The sequence below is a fragment of the Lissotriton vulgaris genome, chromosome 6 (assembly GCF_964263255.1).
Source record: "Lissotriton vulgaris chromosome 6, aLisVul1.2, whole genome shotgun sequence".
Classification (NCBI taxonomy): domain Eukaryota; kingdom Metazoa; phylum Chordata; class Amphibia; order Caudata; family Salamandridae; genus Lissotriton; species Lissotriton vulgaris.
In genome coordinates, this window is record NC_141694.1 from 483,377,128 (window position 1) to 483,399,367 (window position 22,240).

General features: G+C 40.9%; 1 protein-coding gene across 2 annotated transcripts in view; it reads left to right on the top strand.

The window, feature by feature from the left end:
- FAM135A (family with sequence similarity 135 member A) overlaps positions 1-22,240 on the top strand; it is a 1,101,526-nt gene that overhangs the window by 766,948 nt on the left and 312,338 nt on the right. For both annotated transcript variants that reach the window (XM_086926467.1, XM_086926468.1), the window contains one exon: positions 4,884-4,975. In XM_086926467.1, coding sequence (XP_086782593.1) covers positions 4,884-4,975 — 92 coding nt within the window. The remainder of the gene's footprint in view (positions 1-4,883; positions 4,976-22,240) is intronic.

The window sequence follows — 22,240 nt, forward strand, 5'->3', positions numbered from 1 at the left end:
GTGTTGAATTTATTTATAAGGAGCGCCCCCGTTGTGTCAGTCTTGAATCTATATTTCCTCCTCGTGCATCGTTTTCGATTTTCGAAATAATCGTCCACGAAGGTCGTCTTCATCATGTCCATGTGAGGCCCAATGTTGCACTAATGGTGCATTGGGGACCTGGCGTCTTATTCTTGATTTATGTTGAAGTATTCGCTGCCGTGCCTCCTGCGTGGTTTTCCCAATGTACAATTTTGGACATGGGCACTAGATTCCATATATTATATTCTTTGCCAAGCAGTTTGTAAAGGTTAGATGTTTCCAATGTATTCTCTCGAAAGTGAACACAGACCCTTCCTCTGTTGACGAGCAGCAGGTACAATTACCGCATTTGTGGTGTCCAACTATTGGAGGTAGTCATATCATACCTCTTAGTGTTGATTTGGGTTCGCGGGGCAACGCTGCTTTAACAGTATGGTTTGCCACACTTTTTTCTTTTTTGAACGCAAACAGGGGTGGTTCATGGAATTTACAATGTAAGTCTTTGACTAGATGCCAATTTTGCATTACCATCTTGCGTAGTTGATGTGTATTGGGGCTGAAGGTGGTGACGCACACAATCCTTTTTTGTTCCGCACGTCTTTTCTTTTTTAGCAATGTTTCCCTTGGGACCCACCAAGCTCTTCTCAATGAATGCTTAAGAAGTTTTTTGGGGTAGCCTCTAACAAGTAGCCGATCCATGAGTACATTAGCATGTATAAAATACTCCTCTTTGTTCGAACAATTCCTCCGTATTCTTAAAAACTGTCCAAATGGTAGATTCTGTTTGAGGCTTCTTGGATGGTGACTTGTATAATGCAAGGCTTTGTTCCTATCTGTAGGCTTGCGGAATAGGGTTGTCCCTAGTGTCCCGTCAGTTGCGTATACTTGGACATCCAAGAAATTAATTGATTTATTGCTGGCAATATGGCTGAATTTAATGATTTTCATAAAGCCCCATAAACAAGACCGCTAACTCCGGTGCAAAGGGGCAGCCCATGGCTACCCCTTTGATTTGGAAGAAAAATTCAGTCTCAAATTCAAAGTAATTTTTCTGGAAAGCAAATTTGGCCAGTCGCATGATGTAATCTGTTGGGACTCTACTGGGTTGTTCTCTTCGGTTCAGAAACAATTCCAAGGTTTCCAATGCCTGTTCTTGTGGTATCTGCGTGTATAAGGACACGACATCCATAGTCACCATTAGTTGTTTATTTACATCAAATTCAATAGATATTAATTGGTTAATAAAGGCGGTTGTGTCTTTAAGATGTGCTTGAACATTACAAACCAGTGGTTTCAAAAAATAATCAATGTATTTAGAAACTGGTTCAATCAGCTAATCGCATCCAGAAATTATTGGACGGCCAGGGGGCTCTTTGGGGTCTTTATGTATCTTTGGTAAGATGTAGAACACCGGTGTTCTGGGGTTCTTATTTTGTAGGAAGGATCGTTCTTTTGGTCCAAGGATACCTAGCTCATGACCTTCTTGGAGGATTTTTAAGAGCTCATTTTGTAGTTATAAATAGATTATAAAAACCAGATTAAGACTGAATATAATTCCAATTGTTCTAACTGCTGTAACCTTTGTAAATCTGGGATTTATCTAACTCTTCTAACCTTTTGCAATGTAAATATTGTGTGTTGACATTGACCTATACATCAGAGGTATTATTGTTTTTTGTGTATGTGTGTGAATGTGAATTGAGTGCCTGTAGTGAGAAAGCTTTGGTGTGGTTGTGTCGTTTATGAATTGTCTTTCACATTGTTTTTGTAAATTTTGTATACATTTGTATGTTTTGTATATTTATATCTGTATATGCACAGAAATGTCTTTGAAAAAATGAATTGGCGTTCTGATTGAAAAAAATGACTATAATAAATCAGCAACAAAAGTGAGAATAGACAGCCATGTTTTATTCATAGCAGTTTTTTGTCTTACAAGAGAAAAAAGTCTTTCCAGTACTGGCAGTTGTGTTGTTTTTGTAACTTTCCTAAAAGTGGCATTTTCAGAATTTTGACTTAAAATCTGACTTCACTATTAAAGAGAGTTTTAAATTACAATTCTATAGATATCAACTTCAATATTCCTACCTGCTCCCATTTGAAACTCATACCTTATTAAATGTAATAAGGTAACCTAATGTTTTCCTACTCGAGAGGCAGGCCTTGGAGTAGTGAAAAACAAATTTCAAGAGTGTTTTATTACCAGGAGATGTAAAAGTAAAATGTATATGTCACTCTTTTTAAATGCACTGGACACAGCCTTAGGGGCTATTTACAGCCTACCCTAGGTGTGACCTATATTTATTAAAAAGGAAGGTTTAGTCCAGGAAAAGGCTTTATTTTGCTAGGTTGACATGCCAGTTTAAAACTGCAGTGGAAGACCTGAGATGGTCAGAGGCTACTTAAGTAGGTGGCCCAAGGGGTGCTGCAGGCACACTAGAAGCATATAATGTACAGATCCTGGATATATGGGGTACCACTTTACTAGGGAGGTACAAGTAAATTAAATGTGGCATTTGTGTGTAATCCAATTTTAATCGCATCGCTGCGGACGAAATTTTTCACCGGAGCTGAAAAATCCAGCGCGTGCGCGGTTTAGAAGGCCCCCGGCCATCATCCGCACATGCCCACCGTGACGTCAGATGGCCGGGGGCCGTCCGACGCACTGAAGAGGTTAACATGTTTACAGGAGAGAACACAATCACATTAGCACTAGTCAGCAGTGGTAAAATGCACAGAGTCCTAAAGCCAGCAAAAATGAAATTAGCCAAAATGGGAGGATAAAGGCAAAACGTTAAGACCACCATAATGGTTTACCTTGTAACAGTATTTCCAAATTAATGTAGAATTTACTTTGAATTTCAGTTTTTTCTTAAAATTGCAGTACACGCTATTTTTGGATCGAGACTAGGCAGTGTGCAAGTGCTGCTTCGAGACATTCTGTATTCACTTCTATGGGCTTTGTCCACATCCTCGCTGCTGATTGGGTAAAGTGTGTGTCATCTGAACAGTTTCTTCTCTATGGTTTCTTGTGGTTATATGTCCCACTTTCTCATGTCTTCCTCTTCCCACTGGAGTATTGGCTTATTACAGCTAGCCTTTCTCTAAAGGCTTTTTCCTTTCTGTTAGTGCACTCTTTTATTTGGTTGCAGCGTGTATGTTTTTTGTTTGATCAGAAGGTTCATTTAAGCTTTAAACATGGTGGCCACCAGCCCTCCTTTCTTTTCCATTGATTTATTTACTTTTGTAGCATTCACGGCATGTAACGCTTTAGCTTTAAACATGGGAAGCTGAAGCACGGCGTGCCACGAATCTTACAAAAAATACATAAATAGAAAAGAAAGGTAGGAGGCAGCCTTTACATCATTGTCAGCTTTAGCTTTAATAAACATGGCAGCCGCCTGCGTTTATATTTGGTGTATTACATGGCTGCTGCCCACATTACTTTTCTATTTGTTTATGTACTTTTTTGTGGCTTGCCGCTTCTCAGCGGATCCTGGTAGTTCAGCACACTTGCCATGGCCGCTTGGGGGGCCTCGCCTCGCTTCACTTCCCCCGCCTCTGCTAGGCGATATGAGACCATGGATTACACAAGCTACTCCGCCGCAGCGAGCTAGTGACCAGGCCTAAGGGCACACGGGAAACACTAGTGCCTTTGGTCAACGAGGTTTCAGGTAATCTACTACTAATCAAGACAGGTTCGATCTGAATAAAGCCGAATTCGGTCTTTCGGTGTGACCCATCGCCCAAGAGCCACACACAGCCCATACCTTCGTCATGTGGACATCATCCCCAGCTGCGCTCCTCATGCTGCCCTGTTGTCAAATCCTCCGCTGCACGTCCTGTTGTACTCTGGACCGCTACTGCTTCCAGTGTTGTTATTCTCGTACACAGACCTCTATCATTTCTTAACTTTTTATTAAAAATGTAAAGTTTCCCTGGAGAATGAGTGTATCCCCCTGTCATAGGCTTGTTTTTGAAGGACTGTTGAATTTCACGTCAGACACTTGGAGACTGTGTCTGCAATTTTCCTGACAAATACATATCTATTCTACAACCTGTGCATCCATTATTTAATGAATCGTGTGGTCTTAGGGAGAAGGTGTAAGGGGGATTGAGAGGTCTCTCACTTTCTTACTCAAAGGACCACTATGAACTTCCACAGTAGCTTTTGTTCTTGTAAAACACGAACTGGGGCAAAATATTCATATATTTCATTTGTTCATGTTTAAAATGTTCGTAGGCAAATACATACACACAATGCATACATATCTATATGAGAGGGTACTCAGAACCGTGTGTGTGCGCTTTTGCACTGCAAATACGCACAGTCACACACATACGTTTACATATTTATACATGGGCCACAGGCATATAGGTAAAACATGCATTCAGGCATATAGAGGCACATGGGTGTGGCGTGTAGGTGGGTGGTTAACGGCAACTGTAAACATATTTGTCTTTACAAGTACAAACCATGCCTGTCTCTATATGATCTCATCTGTCTCTACCAAACCTACCCACACATTATCCACCCAGCAGCCCACCTGGCCTTCCCTGTTTCTATCAATAACACCAGATGTGTATCGTGTTCTCATACACCACTCTCAGCACTGTGCAGTAAATAAAGGAAATAAAAGGCCCTAAATCCCATATCCTGTTAACTTTCTGCTGAGGAGTGGGGCATTGGGGGTGGTGCCGGTACGCTTAAATGATCACTCCACTGCGAACAAACTTAAAAAAGCTTTTCATTTTCAACGCCAGTTGCGCTAACTTTCACAAATGTAAGACCAATTGCATTGCAAATGCTTGTTTCTGTAGTCCATGTTCATTTTTAAAGCTTTGTTTATTTTCTTCTTCAGGGAACAGTGCAGATCTTCGCTTACTGAAAACGTATATTGAACTTGGAATACCTGGCGGGCGAATAGATTTTCTTATGTCGGAAAGAAACCAGGTATTTTTCAAATTGGTAGTTTTAAATTAATGTATTTCACATTTAAGGTGCAAGGTTGACTGTCCCGTAAAGTTCTTCAGATAAGAGTTCAACAACATAATAGGTTAGAAAATTCATAAACAGGCGAACTTAGACTGCTTATTGTATTTGGATTGGTATGGTGGTAATGTTGTTTTATTAATCCCAACCTTCCTTTCGATTGCAGTCTTAATGGCAGGCAAGGGCTGAAAAGTGATTGATCATCTCAAAATCATTCAAACATTGCTTTATAATCTTCACGTTTGCTCTTAGCCACCTTTCTTCTGACTTTTAGTGAACTAACTTCAATCTCGGCCTCTTTGACGTTTTCCACTTTCTCTTGCCCACTTCACCCCCCTATGCACTCTGAAGCAGACTGGCAATGATATGATATTCTGAATGTACGCTAAAAGGGACCGGGACCTACAATAGTTGCATTTCTTTGGAGCTTGTGAGATCAGCTCCCTTATTCTACCCTTTGTGTTAATCCAAACTCACCAGGAACCCTCTAGAGCATATGATCTATACCCTGAGCGTGGAAATCCCTCAGGACCAACATTTGAGGATTGGCTACATTAAGAATGCCTTTTAAGATCCCTCTACTTTTCCCTGGAGCTCTGCTCACACCAATCTGCATGTTGTGCATAGAACAACAAAAGTAGGGACGGCAAGTTATCTAGTTGGTGAGGCAGGGAGTGCCAACACACACAAGCAAACACAGTGGTAGTCAAGAGATGAGCAAATGCCGCATTACTGCAGGGTAACCTGACGCTCCCGCAAACATATGGAACTAGCTGGAAAATGTACTTGACATTGAGGGAGTTCCTGGACATTGACCAAGACGTGGTGTGGTCAGTCTAATGTCTCTCCTCGAACTCTCAAAGGAACAATAGTGGGATAGGATGATGGTCACTCTTAGATCGTGTAAGTGAAGTCTGTAAAAAGGCAAGTGGTGCAACTGGGTGGAAATCGACTATTATTCTTTCCAGACTTGAATTCGGATACACAGGCAATAAAATAAAAGGGACACTTTGTGTTTTTGGAATTAGAGTCTGCACAATCCTTTCTAGATAAACTGACTTGGGATGATGGACAATAAATTGTTACATCTGGTAGTGATGGTTCAGCTGGGGTACTCTTGACAAAGATGGGGTGCAGGATACATCCTATTCTGGACTAGGCACACACCTGCGGAAGAAATCGTGATTGTGATATGTTAAGTACACCGTTTTTTTGTTTTTCTTCTTAACTGATATCTCTGTTTTCTTCCTTCCCCTTTTTGGGGGCCATCTTGGGTCCACAGATTCACACTGTTGTAGGGAGATTAATGATATTGATGGGGAATGTTTTGATACAAAGCGGAGTTCGAGACTGACATTGTAGGATTATTATATGCGTGAGTTACCCTTCGGCAGGTTATGCCGAATGCTGTAATTCTTTAATAAACAGATTTAAACTTAGACTTGAACTACATAAACAATTCTAATATTAACATTAATATAATTCTAATGGTGTAACAATACTGACAGTTGGTGCTTTACCGGTTTCCTGGATGGATCACTTGGAATGTCTAACTCTTGAGCAGTAAGTACAGTATAAAGATGGTTTGGGAAGGAGGTTGTCTATGGACTGTGGATGAGCTGAATTGGTCTTCTGTAAATCTGTCCTCCAGAGAGTAATGTTTTATAAAATCATAGGATGTAGGCATGATTTGTAATGCTAATGATTTTGCTTTGAAGTAAAGCTTTTGGAATGGCAAGCTTAAGCAAATTTCTAGTCTTACGCATGTTTGTACCTTTTAGTAAGGGGCTATTGTTGTACTCATGATAGGAATACAAATGTAGCAAGGGAGCCCTTCCTCAGATAATTTCTAATACTTACAGATATTTCCCTGAATTACCATACTATCCAAAATGACACGGTTCTCCTCCATCATTCATATTTTTAATATCTTGTCTGAGGCAGGTCTTAAACTTTTTAATCTATAGAAGAACATTGTGTATTTGTGGTGAGTTTCTCGAACTACTACCACATTTGTATGCTCTGTGCTAATGCAACCATCATCCTGTGTAGGGAAGGTTCTTGGTTTACGCCAACACAAAAGAATCTGAATTTGGAGCTATAGAACTTGAGAATCTGTAAAGTACTAAGGTAGAGAATTTTAGTATTTAAAAAAGATGATACATGGCTCCCTTAGAGATAGCGAGTAAATATAATCTTCAAAATGTGTTTTAGAAGAGTGAAAATGTGAAATAATTGGAAAAACTTGTAATCTTCAGGCCATCTAGTAAGTTGCAGCATGAGGGAGATTTTTGCAGTTTATTTTGCACAAGTTTGGACCAAGCGCATTACATAAGAATCAGACATTTTACACGAGATCCAGAAATTGCATTTTTTTATTTTTTTTAGGCATGGGGAGGTTAAGTGATTCACAGAATGTTGATCCAAGGCTGATCCTGGTTTCCCAGTTTCAATGTCAGCAACTCTAGCCACTAAGTCTCATCTGAAGGGGCAGTAGAAGGTGCAGCCTGACTGAACTTCCTCCATCTGATATGGAAAAATCCAGGAACCCCGGAATCCAAACATGTTGCTATGCAGTATTTGGATTTGTTATCATGAAAAATTTAAGAGAGTCAATCTGGTTCTTTACTGAAAAAAATGTAGTTAGATCCTGAGGTGAGGCTGGTTTCCAGAGTGGGGCCATGCAGTCCGAAAATCTCAATTAGACTTGTACTAAGATTAGACATAGTTTGTCTTGCTTAACACATGGAAGACTACTGGATGGTTTCATAAGGAAACCTGAAAATTGGCTTAGACTATTCATTTAATATGTTTTTTAGCTGGAGAGTGAGGTCTGATTATTTACCTTTTTTCAAACAGAGTCTCATTCTACATAGACTTTGGTTTGCTGCATTATTAGAATATACTAACAATCTTGAGCTTTAGACACAATGCTGCCATGAACCTATTCAAAAGTTTGTATCAAAGTTAACTGCCACTGCTTGGCTTTACAACCAGACACACATTACTGCGAGAAAGACTAGGAATCTGCAGGTAGCTATAGTATCCACCAGAAAGATAATTATGAAAGGTAAGTTACTTTTTCTTATTGCTCACCTGAACAGATTTTGATCTTCTGGTATTTCGTAAGGTTTCTATAAGGCTGGGGTGTTAAAAGTAATATTTTTCTTACCAGGGTATTTGAAGATTTGTGAGCAAATCTTGTGCAATGTCTGTACATAGTTTTGGGGATATTTGCTTCAGCCCTACAATTTAATAATGCTGTGGAAAGCGGGACTTCTCTGCCAGTTTCCAAAATCTCTAACACCCTAAGTGTTTCAGCTTCCCTAAAGACTCTTGTCTTCTCCTGTGATAAGCTGTTGGTTACATTTTCTTTCCCGCATTGGTCCACCAGGTTATTAGACAGGATGGATGCTCTTTTTATTACATACATTACCAGGGCCAAGCAGCCCCTATCTAATATTCACATCATGTGTACAGTGTCCACTAACAAAGCAGCTGAGTGTTGAATTTGAGGTACATGCAAAGCTTGTTTCCAAATTTTTCTTTCGAGCCTCCCAATTCCATTTCTTCTATATTCTGAGACCCATAACTCTGCTCTGAATGTTAGTATTCCACTTTTCTTTGGTGCTGGATATTGTACCCATGTGAGTTATATTATTATGTCTTAGGCTTTTAACCCCCCAACCACATTTTTGGTTTGCACAGTCATTTCCTTTAGAATCTAGATTCTTCTTTCAAGTGCCTTCACACAACCATTCCTTGCTTCTTTTACACAAAGTATGAATAAGATTTCACAGCAATGTTTTCTTGTTAAGCTGTACTCTTTTGATATCCTACATTTAGACATGACTGTCACCTTTGATTTAATTGCTGATCAGTTCATTTGGAGCTCAGAAATTGTTCTGAATGCATTCGGGGTTCTAGCAAAGGGCACTGAATCATCCTCATAATTCAGAAACAAATCTTCTCATTCCCTATTCTTGTTACATATTCCATTATGCCGCACAGGATCTCGTAGATATAGTTGGTATAGAAGTGGTATAGCACTTTTGCCAATAGACAACCCTTATTTTCTTCTCTGTTACAACTCATTTTGCCACTGTTCACCATTTAGGCTAAACCAAACTTAGGCTGCATTGTTAGAATTTAGCTACAGTACTGTGGCATTCATTATTGGGTCCATCCCTTGAGTCACTAAATTTGACCATAAGATCATGCAATTTATGGTGTCTGTTATAACTGGGGGTCTCTAGTTGGCAATGGCTTGCACCTTTGTCCAAATAGCGACCCTTGCTTCTAATCAGAGTAAGGGAGCTACACTCCTAAAATAACACCTGATCAACCCGGTGGCAGCTTGGCACGAGCAGGCAGGCTTATTTCAAAGGAGGTGTGTAAAGCACATAAAGTATTACAGTGAAAACACTACAGATGGACACAGCACAGGTTTTATAAAATAAGTATTCTTTATATAGACTTCACACAAGACCCAAACGACAATCTACAATACAGTATTAAGAAAATTACTTTCAGATGGTAGAAATAACTCAGTTCACTTTAGATGGTAAATGCGACATGTTTCTCACAAAGAACCTTTGGATGTTTCACGCAAGATAAGCAAAAGGTTTGCAGGGAGAACGATGCGTCGGTTCCTTGTCTAGGGGAGGTGATGCATCTGTTCCTCAGTACTTGGCGCAAAAATAGGCGATGCTTCTGTTCCTTACCGGATAGGAGGGGATGCGGCGATCTGGTGGTGTGTCCCGGTTGCGATGCAACAAGATGGCGCTTGATGCGATGCAACAATCCGGTGCAATGCGGGAAGATGGCGTCTTTGGTGCGATGCGCCGACGTAAAGACAAATGGTGCCCACCATGCGGCGACTCTGTAACTTTGGAGCCGCAACAGGCCCTGCGGCATGCTTCTCTGGTGATGCGACAGTGACCCTTGCAGTTGCGACAAGCTTCTCCGGGGATGCAATGACCAACAGCTGCGACAGAGACATGCTTCTCGGGTGATGCTACGGCAACCCTTGCGGTGGCGACTCGCTTCTCTGATGTTGCAGCGGCAACCGCTGCGGATGCGACACGCTTCTTCTCGTTGAGTCGCGCTTCCAGCTCCCAACAACACGCAGGCTTCTGCAGACAGAATTCCCAGCAAGGAAATTGAGAGGGGAGCTGGTGGTAAAGTCATGTATCACGGAGACTTCAGCCGGAGGGAAGCACAGTACAAGCACTTGGAGATTCTTCTTCAAGATGATGAAAGTTGCAAATAAAAAGACTTTCTCCTTTCCTTGGCAATAAAGAAACCCCTGCAGGCCAAACCCAGCAATTAAACACTGGCACAGGGGTAGTCAGAAAATCCTTCTCCTTGGCAAAAGGTCCATCTTGATGTCCAGAAGTGATCTAAAGTTCTGGGGTCTAGGTCCCCCTTTTTATACACACAAATCCTTCCACTCTGAAGGCAGAGAGTGTCTGTACCTAGTCCAAATCAGTTCTGGGTGCATTCTGCCAGTACACAACTTCTTCCTTTGTCAGTGTGGGCCAGGGTCATCAGACGCACCACAGGAGATGGAGCCAACATTGTGGAAGGCAGGCACAGCCCTATTCAGGCCCAGGTGGTACTCCTCCCACCACTCCCAATGCAGATACGTCTATTCAGCCAATTGCTGACTCACCCTGCCTCCTGGAGCCCCCCTCAGCCCCTGTCACTCACAAACCAGACATGCAATACACAACATAGCAGAGGCAGGCTGGATGGTTTAGGCAAAAAATACCTACTTTCTAAAAGTGGTATTTTCAAACAGTGTTAAAACCAACTTCACTAAGAGATGTATTTTATCATTCTGAGTTCAGGGATACTAAATTCGTTTTTCTACCATGTTCCCTGGGTCAGTTAGGAATATAAGATGTTCTAATCAAACTGCCCATTCTGGCCTATGGGGATAGGTAGCCTTGCAATAGTGAAAAACGAAAATGGTTGTAATTCACTATCAGGACATTCTATACACATTAGGGAATGTCCTACCTTTCACATACAATGCACCCTGCCCCAGAGCCCACCTTAGGGGTGGCTAACATGTAGAAAAGGAAAGGTTTAGGGACTGGTAAGTGGGTGCACTTACCAAGTCGACAGGGCAGTACTAGACTGCACACAGACTCTGCAATGGCAGGCCTGAGACACACTTTACAAGCTGCTTCTGTGGGTGGCACAATCAGTGCTGCAAGCCCACTAGCAGCATTTGATCTATAGGCCCTGGGCACACATGGTGAACTGTACTAGGGTCTGACAAGTAAATCAAATAAGCCAATCATGGAGTCACTAATCCATTACAGTAATTTAAAATAGGGAGCTCTTGCACTGTGGCACTGAATAGCAGTGGCACAGTGCCCAAAGCAACTAATCAGCAAAACATATCAAAAACAGGGGAGACAACAGCAAAAAAATGGTAGGGAGACTGACGCCAATGGTACCAGGTCTAACCTTGTCAAAGGCTCTGCTGTAGTTGATAGATATAATAGTATTTATTTTTGGTACAGAGTTTAAAAAAAAAAAAATTAAGCAATATGCAAACTTGGTTTACCATAGCCAATCCTTTTCTGAAGCCACCTTTAACTGGTATGAGTATTTTCTTTTTACCAATTCAGTTTCGGAAATGGGTCAGCAGACATTTAGCATAGATTTTCAGTTTTTTGTTATCAAACACTGATCACACTGTAGGAGCTAGGTTTGGGCTTCTCGCCCCTCTTGTGGATCAGCATAAATGTATGTTTGTGGCACGAGGAAGGAAATTCTCAGTATATTCTTGTTCCTCTGGCCAATTATAACTTAGTCAATACTGGAGTCAGTGAACCACTCGTTTGCTTTTTGCTTGCTGTCTTCCTTAATCCCGTGCCCCTTGAAATACCTCTGTAAAAAATTGTTGCCCAGAGATTTTCACTTTTTATTTGTGCTTTTGGATAATTAGAAACGTAATTTAGCTGGGTAGACATTGCTAATCCGGGGCAAACTTTTCTGGACGGCATTTGTAAAAATGGCGAATGTGTTGTAGTAATGATGTAATATTCACCATTTTCAAAAATGGCGACTATGATCTAGGAAGAAGAGACATATCTAGAAATGAAACAAACCAGGTTTATGATCTGAATATGAAAAATATATATATATTTATCACTCCTGTTTTAAGCACATTTTCATAGTTCACTTTATTTATTTGTTTCAGGAATCGCTCTTGTAAGAGTTTGTGCTTCATTAGTTTGGTTGCAACATCTCAATCAATTAATGCGTTGGTTGGAAGAAGACCATGTGACAGAATGACCTTGATAAATTCACCCCTATTTTTTGCTACATCCATCACTGTATGTGCTTTCGAAAGTTGTTTTTTTGGCACCTAATTTGTAGTGGCTGGTTGCACAAAACTCTTACTATGGCAATTAAAGAGTGGAACTTTAGCTTTAGTGATTATGTCAAACAGCTTTTTATCGTTAGCTACATAGTGTTTTGTCACAAAGTTGTGTAGTCTAAAAGGATCAATCATTTCAGAGGGTTTTCCTTGCTGCAGCATGAAATGAGTAAAGCTGTCAACTTGCTTATTAAAACGTTCCCCTCTCTTTCCCACAAGTTTGTGGTGAGGAACAATTTCACAGTGGTCCATTAATTTTGATTTTTTCGTCTCTCTGAAAACATTGTAAATAGAAAGAACTTCATGGGAAACTAGCTGTCATTGACCAACATAATCAATTTTATTTGTCTTACCAACAATTCCCTTGGAGCTTTTCTGCGATCTCTGGATCGTCTGTTCCAGTTTCATATCTGGAGCCACATCATTGTACCTTCACTCTGTCTTTCACCACAAAGTGTCTTCGGATTAATTTTCTGTAGAGGTATGGTTTTTCCACCTCTAACTTCTTCACTCTTTCAAAATACCTGGACCCATATCTCGGGTGGTTTATGCAATCAAATTTGTGAAACACAGTAATTAGTGACTCCAGTCTTCACGTGCAGCTCCCCATCACCTTCCAGATCAGCATCTACCAAGTTTTTCACCTGAGCTATTCTGTGAAAACCACTTCCCCAGTACTTGCAAAGTTCAGATTTTTCTTTCCATGTTTTGATAAACTCTGCGAACGTGGTTTTCTGATTTTGAACTGAGTGTATTTAACATTGCCTGGCTTTGCATTTTGTCTTTTGAATGAAGTGCACACTGTGCCATGTTCAATTATGAAATAAGATATGCAAAACCTGATTTGTCATTCTTGTTCCAGAAAGCATTCCAACGCAATGTTTCTATAGCCTCAGATATGATGAGCATACCTTGTCACAAACAAACATAATGAATTCCCCTCAATACGGACTGGACAGTTTTGTTTTCAAAGATTTCAGCCTCAATAAGTGCTTCGCCTATGCCACATCCACTTTGATATCTTCCTGTACACTGCAACACAACTTTTGTCATGTGGAAAATGCCCATCATTGGATAAAGATCCTCAAATTCTACTGTATTGCTCTAAAAAATGTCAGCTCCAATACGGATAACACCTTCATCACAGAAAATTGTCAGTATAGACTGGTCTTCCAGCGGAGCACACATATTTTGGAAATTCTTTAGAGCTGTGTATGCTGTGACCTAGTTTGTGACTGGAGATGGTATTACTGGTAAAACCCCAACCTTCTTCAGCTGGACAGTATTCTGGGAGATCAGAACATATATTCCAGCCCAGGAGGAACTAGTTTTTCTTCAGCCTTCAGCAGCTACTTCATTGGTACAGTCTTGAAAAAGCAACATGGCAGTATCGTGTGTGCTGGAGGTTCCAGACAAAGGAGAGCTGTCTTCAAAATTAAAATTATTAAGAGCAGCAATTGTAAATCCTTTCCAGGTAAAGTGACTTGGAAGTGGTGTGCTGTTGGATTCACAAGATTTTACAGTTTGAGCTGCTAACAAGTTCCTGCTCAGTCCTCTGTCATTGTAACTTGTTGATACATCAATCCTATTCATTGAAGTGATTAGCTCTCTACTTTTGCACTTGTCATAGATTGCGTGGGCAGTCGTCATGTGTAGCTGAGTTTTCTTTTTTCCATGATGTAATTCATAAAATATGACATGGAAAAGACAGTACATTTGTACAGCATAAGCCTGTTAGTTCATGGGATTGTCTTCCACTTCTTCGCATATATCTTCAAAGCCATCATCAATGTTGCCGGCTTCTGTTCCAAACTAAAGTTTTTCTTTACTGATATTAAACAATGATGTGAAAAATGTTAAGACAACAGCAGGCATTCTTGTTGACTGCCATGATTTGCAGAGCTATTGAGCATCACAAAATGTGTCATTAAGTCCAAAATCAAAATATTTCATGATGTTTCTTGGTTCCTGTTGATTTTGATGCATTCTGTGATTTTATTTGGGCAGCAAGAACTTCAGGCGTCAAATCAGCTGAGAACACCATAGGTAGCTCATTCTTTTTGTTAGACTGCCAAAAACGAATTCTGTCATTGTACATTCTCACCAGAAAAACCTTAATTTCATTATAGATCAATACAGTTTCATCAATGTTGACCATTATTTCTTTGATGTCACTGAGTGTGAACCTGTAGCCAACACTCAATAGTGATTTTAAAACTTAATTTGCTTTTTCAAAGAGTGCAAACTTAAGTGAAGGGTGGAGGTTACGTTGCTGCTGGGAGCTCATTATACGTTCATATTTTTTAATGTATACACTCATGCAGTTCGTGTAGGCATACAAATCCGTTGCAAATACATTCACCTCGCTGTTTAGAGCAGCTACTCAGCAGAAAACTTTGTTTTGGAATAAGCTAGCTGCAGATAAAAACATGTTTGCCCTTTGAGGCTCACATACTCAAGACCTTTTTCTTTCATCAATCCCTTTGGCCCTTGTTCTGGCTAAACCACAGATAACACATTGAAGATCCTCTGCTTTCTGATCAGTTGTTGGAGGTGGATAAGGGGTAGCCATCAAAAGTGGGTGGGAATTGGGCTTGGTTGTCGTCGCTTTCTCAGGAGACTCAGATTTTTTGTTGTAATTCACAGTTTTTTTTAAACTCTTTTTTTCAAGCTTGTTTCCATTGTATAAGACTTGTAGCACATGTTGTTACAGTGCTAAAATATTTGATCCTCTTCACCTATCAGTTTGAAACTTTTGTGAACTTCGTCTTGCCTTATTTCTGCAGCATCTCAAACTCTCTTCTGTCCAGTCGCAGATGATGTTGGCTTTTCTTTCAGATTAGTTTGGCATTTGACACATTTTTCTTTGTTGAAGGAGTCCTAAGATTATGTAGTTAACAACACTCTGTCAGAAGATAAAGATCCTCTGCTACCTCGCTACCACCTGCTTCGCCCATGTTTACAAATTTGAACCAATGGGGAACCTAAAACAATATTAAAATAAATTACCAATATAATGGCTAAAACTGCAGCCGAGCCAGGCACAGGCTCATTATAGAGCAGCTATTTTGAAAAATGGCAGGTGGATTGCTCTGAGGGGTTATTTTCTGTCTCTAGGAGACTACTTCAACCCCAAAACTTATGCTTTGACACCAAAATGAAGTATATAGGTTTCATGGTTCATGAAATATTACATCATCACTGCAACACATCCGCCATTTTTACAAATTCGTCCAGAAATATTCTGCCCGGATTATCAATGTCTACCCAAGCTTATTTACTTCTCTAATGATGCTTGACCTTCAGTTCTCTCCTCAGTGCTTCACACTCATAGATGACTCATCGATCACTATATTCTTTTCTCACGTTCATACTAGGTTTATATTTGCCATCCTTTGGGTTTTTAAAGATCCATGGTTGTAACTCACTGTATGGCACCTCATAACCATTAAGAAGTGCCGGCTTTAGGGCGGTGCGGCCACACTGCGTGGTGAGTTTGAGTGGGGGAGGGGAGGCATTGACCTTGGGATGGGGGGTGCTGTGTTTAGCAATAATGTAGGATTTTTTAAAAAACTGCTGCGTAGTTTCTTGAGCAACCAGCTTTCAATAGCAATAAAAATGTCATGATAACTCTGGTGATTTATGTTCATGCTAAAGCAAAAGATCAGAGTTTTGCAGAGTTTTGTCCGGTGTGAGTTTTGACTCACCATAAAGTAGCGCAGAGGGTTACTATGCATGCTGCAAAGAACAGATCTGTATTTTATGTGGATAGTTGAGTGAATTAATAAAGGCAGCCTTTACCAGTGCTTTAAGACAAGTGAAATGTATTGGAGAGAGGGGTTATGGAGAAATAAGGGGCCCTTTTGTAGGGTGGTAGTGAGGGAATCTGAGGTGGGGGTGTGTCAAAAAAGATTGTGTCACCCGGCACCACTAGCGCTAAAGCCGGCCCTGCCATTATGTTATGTGTATTTGTAAAGCACACTATCACCAGCGAGGGCATCCTGGTGCTGAGCAGGTGTGTGTCTAGCCCTGCCTATGGTAGGTTGATTAAATGAAAAGCCAGGTCTTCAAATTCTTGCATAATTGAAGACAAAATGAGAAGGCTCTGATGTGGAGTGGGAGGCTGTTCCACGCAGACCCAGTCATTCATTGTGAACCTCAACCAGGAGCCCTTTGGGACACTACTACCATAATAGTTACAACTTGAAAGTCTTTTACGTTCCAGACATTAAACTTTTCAAGCACTGCTAAGTAGTACAAATCTGAGTCAATGAACCATGATTCCTTCAAACCCTAAATTTTACCCTGTGCCAAATAATTTGGATTTACCCTGGAGACCAATCTTATCCTCGAGGAGCACATTTCCAAGAAAACAATGCCAACCGGGTACCAGCTAACATCACTCAAGAAACTGAAATCATTCCTTCCAGAAAGTGACTTTGGGCCTGCTATTGAAGTCCACCCCATCTCACAGAAAAGCTGTGCTCCATGGCCTCCCAGTCTCCACACTGTCCCCCCCCCCCCAAAACCCCCTTTAAGGGTTCCCTAATGCCATTGCATGTCTTATCCAGGGCCAGACGAAATATGATAACTTCACCCCCATTCTAAAGAAAATCTAGTAGGTTTCCTTGCAGGCCTGTACTAGCTTTGCTGATGCAGGATGCTTTTACAATGCAGTGGCATTTGTAAAGCCAGTAATTGCGACTAGCTTTCAGAAAGTACACCATTTTGCTGTGCCTATTCCTCCAGCCCCGGTCTATTTTTTTCTATATTTTTGCTGAATGTACGGCAAAAGTGTATCTATCATTGCAACAAAGTTGTATAGAGTCTGTAATTTCCCCCTAAAACATGAACTTTGCATTGGATGAGCCTGTTACATTTTTAGCTTAGCTTTAAGGCCATAGTAATGGCTCAGTCAGTGCACCCATGTCATTGAAGTTAAATGTTGTATGTGGGCTGCAGCGTGTACATCAACCACATATATTAGCAAGTGATATGACTTCAAGGATCATCCCTGTGTCTGGCTCGGCTGCAGTTTAAAGGCCCTGCAGTAATACTTAACAACGAAAAGCGTGTAGGCCATGTATGAATGCCTATATTTACATGCTACTGTCACCCATAAAATATGCATGTACGCCCAAAGGGCAGGGTGTCTAATATATAACAAAAAACCCACTATATATTTGAAATAGGTACCCTCACATTGACTGAAGATCTAAAAGCTATTTCAACTGTGTAGGTTCAGATGTGTTTTATACTGGGTGCAATGAAAATATTTATTTTACATCTTCACTTGGGAAAATGCTAGTAAAATATTTCAAATTATTTCCCACTTCATTTTCAAAATTTAATGTAATAGTAGAGTCTACGTTTTCATTAAGTAGCTTTGAAAAAACTTACTTTAAGGCTTCCCAAGCCAAAACTAGCTTAAAACGAGCTCAACATCTCGTCACACCACCAGAAGCCAGTAAACATTCTGGACTAGAGTTAATGCATTATTAGAATATACTACCAATCTTGAGCTTTAGACACAATGCTGCCATGAACCTATTCAAAAGTTTGTATCAAAGTTAACTGCCACTGCTTGGCTTTACAACCAGACACACATTACTGCGAGAAAGACTAGGAATCTGCAGGTAGCTATAGTATCCACCAGAAAGATAATTATCAAAGGTAAGTTACTTTTTCTTATTGCTCACCTGAACAGATTTTGATCTTCTGGTATTTCGTAAGGTTTCTATAAGGCTGGGGTGTTAAAAGTAATATTTTTCTTACCAGGGTATTTGAAGATTTGTGAGCAAATCTTGTGCAATGTCTGTACATAGTTTTGGGGATATTTGCTTCAGCCCTACAATTTAATAATGCTGTGGAAAGCGGGACTTCTCTGCCAGTTTCCAAAATCTCTAACACCCTAAGTGTTTCAGCTTCCCTAAAGACTCTTGTCTTCTCCTGTGATAAGCTGTTGGTTACATTTTCTTTCCCGCATTGGTCCACCAGGTTATTAGACAGGATGGATGCTCTTTTTATTACATACATTACCAGGGCCAAGCAGCCCCTATCTAATATTCACATCATGTGTACAGTGTCCACTAACAAAGCAGCTGAGTGTTGAATTTGAGGTACATGCAAAGCTTGTTTCCAAATTTTTCTTTCGAGCCTCCCAATTCCATTTCTTCTATATTCTGAGACCCATAACTCTGCTCTGAATGTTAGTATTCCACTTTTCTTTGGTGCTGGATATTGTACCCATGTGAGTTATATTATTATGTCTTAGGCTTTTAACCCCCCAACCACATTTTTGGTTTGCACAGTCATTTCCTTTAGAATCTAGATTCTTCTTTCAAGTGCCTTCACACAACCATTCCTTGCTTCTTTTACACAAAGTATGAATAAGATTTCACAGCAATGTTTTCTTGTTAAGCTGTACTCTTTTGAGATCCTACATTTAGACATGACTGTCACCTTTGATTTAATTGCTGATCAGTTCATTTGGAGCTCAGAAATTGTTCTGAATGCATTCGGGGTTCTAGCAAAGGGCACTGAATCATCCTCATAATTCAGAAACAAATCTTCTCATTCCCTATTCTTGTTACATATTCCATTATGCCGCACAGGATCTCGTAGATATAGTTGGTATAGAAGTGGTATAGCACTTTTGCCAATAGACAACCCTTATTTTCTTCTCTGTTACAACTCATTTTGCCACTGTTCACCATTTAGGCTAAACCAAACTTAGGCTGCATTGTTAGAATTTAGCTACAGTACTGTGGCATTCATTATTGGGTCCATCCCTTGAGTCACTAAATTTGACCATAAGATCATGCAATTTATGGTGTCTGTTATAACTGGGGGTCTCTAGTTGGCAATGGCTTGCACCTTTGTCCAAATAGCGACCCTTGCTTCTAATCAGAGTAAGGGAGCTACACTCCTAAAATAACACCTGATCAACCCGGTGGCAGCTTGGCACGAGCAGGCAGGCTTATTTCAAAGGAGGTGTGTAAAGCACATAAAGTATTACAGTGAAAACACTACAGATGGACACAGCACAGGTTTTATAAAATAAGTATTCTTTATATAGACTTCACACAAGACCCAAACGACAATCTACAATACAGTATTAAGAAAATTACTTTCAGATGGTAGAAATAACTCAGTTCACTTTAGATGGTAAATGCGACATGTTTCTCACAAAGAACCTTTGGATGTTTCACGCAAGATAAGCAAAAGGTTTGCAGGGAGAACGATGCGTCGGTTCCTTGTCTAGGGGAGGTGATGCATCTGTTCCTCAGTACTTGGCGCAAAAATAGGCGATGCTTCTGTTCCTTACCGGATAGGAGGGGATGCGGCGATCTGGTGGTGTGTCCCGGTTGCGATGCAACAAGATGGCGCTTGATGCGATGCAACAATCCGGTGCAATGCGGGAAGATGGCGTCTTTGGTGCGATGCGACGACGTAAAGACAAATGGTGCCCACCATGCGGCGACTCTGTAACTTTGGAGCCGCAACAGGCCCTGCGGCATGCTTCTCTGGTGATGCGACAGTGACCCTTGCAGTTGCGACAAGCTTCTCCGGGGATGCAATGACCAACAGCTGCGACAGAGACATGCTTCTCCGGTGATGCGACGGCAATCCTTGCGGTGGCGACTCGCTTCTCTGATGTTGCAGCGGCAACCGCTGCGGATGCGACACGCTTCTTCTCGTTGAGTCGCGCTTCCAGCTCCCAACAACACGCAGGCTTCTGCAGACAGAATTCCCAAGGAAATTGAGAGGGGAGCTGGTGGTAAAGTCATGTATCACGGAGACTTCAGCCGGAGGGAAGCACAGTACAAGCACTTGGAGATTCTTCTTCAAGATGATGAAAGTTGCAAATAAAAAGACTTTCTCCTTTCCTTGGCAATAAAGAAACCCCTGCAGGCCAAACCCAGCAATTACACACTGGCACAGGGGTAGTCAGAAAATCCTTCTCCTTGGCAAAAGGTCCATCTTGATGTCCAGAAGTGATCTAAAGTTCTGGGGTCTAGGTCCCCCTTTTTATACACACAAATCCTTCCACTCTGAAGGCAGAGAGTGTCTGTACCTAGTCCAAATCAGTTCTGGGTGCATTCTGCCAGTACACAACTTCTTCCTTTGTCAGTGTGGGCCAGGGTCATCAGACGCACCACAGGAGATGGAGCCAACATTGTGGAAGGCAAGCACAGCCCTATTCAGGCCCAGGTGGTACTCCTCCCACCACTCCCAATGCAGATACATCTATTCAGCCAATTGCTGACTCACCCTGCCTCCTGGAGCCCCCCTCAGCCCCTGTCACTCACAAACCAGACATGCAATACACAACATAGCAGAGGCAGGCTGGATGGTTTAGGCAAAAAATACCTACTTTCTAAAAGTGGTATTTTCAAACAGTGTTAAAACCAACTTCACTAAGAGATGTATTTTATCATTCTGAGTTCAGGGATACTAAATTCGTTTTTCTACCATGTTCCCTGGGTCAGTTAGGAATATAAGATGTTCTAATCAAATTGCCCATTCTGGCCTATGGGGATAGGTAGCCTTGCAATAGTGAAAAACGAAAATGGTTGTAATTCACTATCAGGACATTCTATACACATTAGGGAATGTCCTACCTTTCACATACAATGCACCCTGCCCCAGAGCCCACCTTAGGGGTGGCTAACATGTAGAAAAGGAAAGGTTTAGGGACTGGTAAGTGGGTGCACTTACCAAGTCGACAGGGCAGTACTAGACTGCACACAGACTCTGCAATGGCAGGCCTGAGACACACTTTACAAGCTGCTTCTGTGGGTGGCACAATCAGTGCTGCAAGCCCACTAGCAGCATTTGATCTATAGGCCCTGGGCACACATGGTGAACTGTACTAGGGTCTGACAAGTAAATCAAATAAGCCAATCATGGAGTCACTAATCCATTACAGTAATTTAAAATAGGGAGCTCTTGCACTGTGGCACTGAATAGCAGTGGCACAGTGCCCAAAGCAACTAATCAGCAAAACATATCAAAAACAGGGGAGACAACAGCAAAAAAATGGTAGGGAGACTGACGCCAATGGTACCAGGTCTAACCTTGTCAAAGGCTCTGCTGTAGTTGATAGATATAATAGTATTTATTTTTGGTACAGAGTTTAAAAAAAAAAATTAAGCAATATGCAAACTTGGTTTACCATAGCCAATCCTTTTCTGAAGCCACCTTTAACTGGTATGAGTATTTTCTTTTTACCAATTCAGTTTCGGAAATGGGTCAGCAGACATTTAGCATAGATTTTCAGTTTTTTGTTATCAAACACTGATCACACTGTAGGAGCTAGGTTTGGGCTTCTCGCCCCTCTTGTGGATCAGCATAAATGTATGTTTGTGGCACGAGGAAGGAAATTCTCAGTATATTCTTGTTCCTCTGGCCAATTATAACTTAGTCAATACTGGAGTCAGTGAACCACTCGTTTGCTTTTTGCTTGCTGTCTTCCTTAATCCCGTGCCCCTTGAAATACCTCTGTAAAAAATTGTTGCCCAGAGATTTTCACTTTTTATTTGTGCTTTTGGATAATTAGAAACGTAATTTAGCTGGGTAGACATTGCTAATCCGGGGCAAACTTTTCTGGACGGCATTTGTAAAAATGGCGAATGTGTTGTAGTAATGATGTAATATTCACCATTTTCAAAAATGGCGACTATGATCTAGGAAGAAGAGACATATCTAGAAATGAAACAAACCAGGTTTATGATCTGAATATGAAAAATATATATATATTTATCACTCCTGTTTTAAGCACATTTTCATAGTTCACTTTATTTATTTGTTTCAGGAATCGCTCT